Source organism: Nansenia antarctica (genome assembly GCF_963989245.1).
Source record: "Nansenia antarctica genome assembly, chromosome: 18".
Lineage (NCBI taxonomy): Eukaryota > Metazoa > Chordata > Actinopteri > Argentiniformes > Microstomatidae > Nansenia > Nansenia antarctica.
In genome coordinates, this window is record NC_137691.1 from 18,495,477 (window position 1) to 18,499,563 (window position 4,087).

The window sequence follows — 4,087 nt, forward strand, 5'->3', positions numbered from 1 at the left end:
CAGCATCCCTGTGACCTTGGCAGCTAGACTGGGGTGAGTTTCCTTGATAAGTTGGAAGAGATGCTCACCTGGAGGGATGGAGAATCAAACAAATCAGTAACAGTTATTATACAGTATAGCTAATGGGGGATCTAAAGATCGTAAAGTAGACTCACCCAGCAGCTGTTTCCGCTCCTCAGGAGGAGTGGCGGCCAGCATGGAGGCAGTCAGCGAAGCAGGCTGCTGCTGCATGGGGACCTGGAGCTGGGGAGGAGCCATGTGCTGCTGTGGGTAGTGAGGCATGATGTAGGAGGGCATGTTCTGGAAGTACTGAGGTTGCACACTCTGGGTGGCCCAGCCAGGAGGAGGTCTCAGTTGATCCAGCTGGTTGGTGAGGTAGTAGGTAGTACCACCACGGGTCTGGGGCTGTGGAACGGGAGCCATGACGTATCCAGGCGGTGGAGCAGGCTGGTAGGGGTCGATGACTAGGTCGGGCATGCCGCAGACACTGTACTCTTCTGTGATAAACGCCTGTTGGTGTGCTTGGCGGTCCTTCCTGCTCCGGGCCAGGGCCACATACAACGGCTTGTTGGCCACGACGCGGCCGTTCATCTCAGTCATGGCCTTGGTGGCGTCCTCGGGGGAGGAGAAGCGCACAAAGCCGAAGCCCTTGCTGCGTTGACCTTCCATCATCACCTTCGCACTGGTGATCGTTCCGAAGGAGGAGAACGCTCGGTGCAGACGCTCATCGTCCCAGCCATCATCCAGGTTCTTCACGTACAGATTGACACCCTGGTAAGCGAAAAAACTTGTTTAGTGAGATGTTTTTCATACCTCAAATACATCAACAATAACTATGTGTAAATAGTATCAACTTCTGTGTTAGTATCAGAGAACTGGAGGCCACAAACCTGGTATCTGGTCATACGCTCATGCTTCATGTGTTCAAACCGGTGCTTCAGCGCGGTCTGGCGCTCTCTTCTCTTCTGGGCACGGCCCACGTAGACCTTTCTCCCGTCGATGTTCTGACCATTCATGTCGTCGACAGCCTTCTGGGCATCCTCATGCCTTTCGAAGCAAACAAAACCGAAACCCCTGGACTGACCCTTGACATCAGTCATGACCCGGACTCTCAGAGTTGGTCCATATATTTCAAACTTTTCCTTCAGTTTTTGGTCATCCATATCCTTGCCATGGTTTTTTATGTACACATTGGTGAACTCTCTGGCCCTGGCTCCATGTTCAGCCTCTCGTTCTTTGTTAGATTTGAAGTGTCCAATAAACACTGGTTTGTCATTGAACAGCATGCCATTCAGCCTCTTAATGGCTCTCTCAGCAGCCTCCTGGCACTCATATTGCACATAGGCATGGCCTTTAGATTGGCCATTCTCATCACAAACCACCTTACAGGAAAGGACCTTTCCAAATGTAGAAAACGTGTCGTAGAGGGCCTGGCTGTCAATAGATTCCTCCAAGTTCTTGAGGAAAACATTGCCTACCCCACTCTTCCTCAGTGAAGGGTCAAGCTGAAACCACATGATGCGCATAGGTCTTCCTTGGAGGTCATCAAAGTTCATCGTTTCCAGAGCAAGCTCTGCATCAGCGTGCTGTTGAAAGTTGACATAGGCATACCCCAAGGATCGTTGGGTGATCTTGTCCCTGCACACTCGGATGGTAGTTGCACCTGCAGAGCTGAATTTCTCATCCAACATTGTCTCAGTGGTATCCTGGTGGAGATCTCCAACATACAACATACAGGCCATATTTAGTTAGGTTAGAAAACTTCTCCTAACCCTAATATTTTAGCTTTGGATATTCTTGATAATAATCAAATGTGTGTTCTATGCAGAGGAATTGCAGGTCATTTAAATCATAACACTGTTGTTTACACTAGAACTGGTTCTAGAACCCCAGTTGTGTGGTCCTCGTTTTTTACATCATCACATTCTCAACTGTGAACTGTTTTTGTGTAACCATAGAAATCCTTGATGTTATATCTACATTTCTATATGCAAATATGTTAACTACTCATTGTTACCTGAAGGGCTGTAGCCAGCAGTGTATGTTGTACAGAGTTTGGGTTTTTCTCCCATGTTGGGGTTCAGGAGACCTTCGCTAGGAGATGTATTTGGTGCACTCTGAACCACATACAGTATGGAGGGAATAGATATTCGGAGGAGAAAAGTATTTTGCACATATTTACTATATATATCAGAAGCACTGTTTTCATCAAAGACCCTAAAGAAGCAATGCATTTCTTATGATAGATAGATAGATAGTTTATTAGTCACACGACCAAAGCCGGTGGAATTTGTTCTCGCTGCCTGCTCTGCGCTGACTCGGTCAATAATGTGTAGTGAATTAAATGACTAGTTAGTTAGTGAAATCAAACTCATATATCGCAAACATAATGGGCATTTTTATCTTGTGGCCATCCACAATTATATGAATTGATTTAAGAAACATAATGACTGATTGCGTTGATGTCAATATTGACATTTTTTCAGAATAATAATGAGCAACTAGAAACTGTATGTGTATTGCATTATTTATGCTTTTCTGAATAACATTTTCGTATTCAGGTACATCCCTAGTTTCAAATCGTATTGTTTGTTCCCAGATCTATAAACACAGAGATGTTTTGATGTTTGATGACGGCTCCAGAATAGCGATCCCTTTTCAATAATGTGTAGTAAATGAAATGACTAGTTAGTGAAATCAAAGTCCTATCTTGCAAACAGAATGGATTTTTTAAATAGTGTATAACAAATGATTGAACGATTGTATACTGTATAATAAATGAGCCCACTGCACTTGAATAAAAGCCCTTACTTAGTTTTCCAAAATGAGATTAATCAAATAGAGGTAAACAAATCTTGCTGATCTCAAATGTTATTGTTTGGCCCAGATCTAGAAGCACAGAGATGTATTGGCCTCTGAAGATAGTTTGAGAATTGATCACAGTCAGCGGTATTTAATGACTTTCCAAATGACTTTCCAAAATGTACAATCCAAAATGCAGAGCTATCAAGTCTCTCTCTACAGGACCACACTGTTGATATTCTGATCACTGACACAGTAAAGGACACTCAGACATAGCAGAGTACATTTTGTTCATTTGGTAATGAAATAATTTATTAATACTGTAATATCCAAAAATATAGCAAAAGCTGTTCTATGTTAAAAGATGTTTAAATGTTGTAGGAGTAGGTTTTAAATGTCTGGATTTCCATCCCTTGTCTTAGTCTCATTGAACTCAAGCTGGTCGGGGGTCAGACTTCTGTGCAGCCTCCTTAGCCCAGTGTGCCTGCAGCGCAGCGACCGCTGCATCCACCTTGGAGCTCAGGAACTCTGGAGCCTCCAGCATGTAGAGAAGTTCTTCGTTGTCCATCTCCAGCAGCATCCCTGTGACCTTGGCAGCTAGACTGGGGTGAGTTTCCTTGATAAGTTGGAAGAGATGCTCACCTGGAGGGATGGAGAATCAAACAAATCAGTAACAGTTATTATACAGTATAGCTAATGGGGGATCTAAAGATCGTAAAGTAGACTCACCCAGCAGCTGTTTCCGCTCCTCAGGAGGAGTGGCGGCCAGCATGGAGGCAGTCAGCGAAGAAGGCTGCTGCTGCTGCTGCATGGGGACCTGGGACCAGTGTGCCTGCAGCGCAGCGACCGCTGCATCCACCTTGGAGCTCAGGAACTCTGGAGCCTCCAGCATGTAGAGAAGTTCTTCGTTGTCCATCTCCAGCAGCATCCCTGTGACCTTGGCAGCTAGACTGGGGTGAGTTTCCTTGATAAGTTGGAAGAGATGCTCACCTGGAGGGATGGAGAATCAAACAAATCAGTAACAGTTATTATACAGTATAGCTAATGGGGGATCTAAAGATCGTAAAGTAGACTCACCCAGCAGCTGTTTCCGCTCCTCAGGAGGAGTGGCGGCCAGCATGGAGGCAGTCAGCGAAGCAGGCTGCTGCTGCTGCATGAGGACCTGGAGCTGGGGAGGAGCCATGTGCTGCTTTGGGTAGTGAGGCATGATGTAGGAGGGCATGTTCTGGAAGTACTGAGGTTGCACACTCTGGGTGGCCCAGCCAGGAGGAGGTCTCAGTTGATC

The 4,087-nt window shown here is 45.8% G+C and overlaps 1 protein-coding gene across 1 annotated transcript; it reads right to left on the reverse strand.

Annotated features, from left to right (window-relative positions):
* Positions 1 to 833: 833 nt before the first annotated feature.
* LOC308173057 (polyadenylate-binding protein 1A-like) lies at positions 834 to 1,691 on the reverse strand (the record flags this gene model as incomplete). Its single annotated transcript, XM_080548023.1, has 1 exon — positions 834 to 1,691. One exon carries the CDS (start codon positions 1,689 to 1,691, stop codon positions 834 to 836), a length of 858 nt encoding a protein of 285 aa, XP_080404149.1.
* Between the last annotated feature and the right edge of the window lie 2,396 nt (positions 1,692 to 4,087).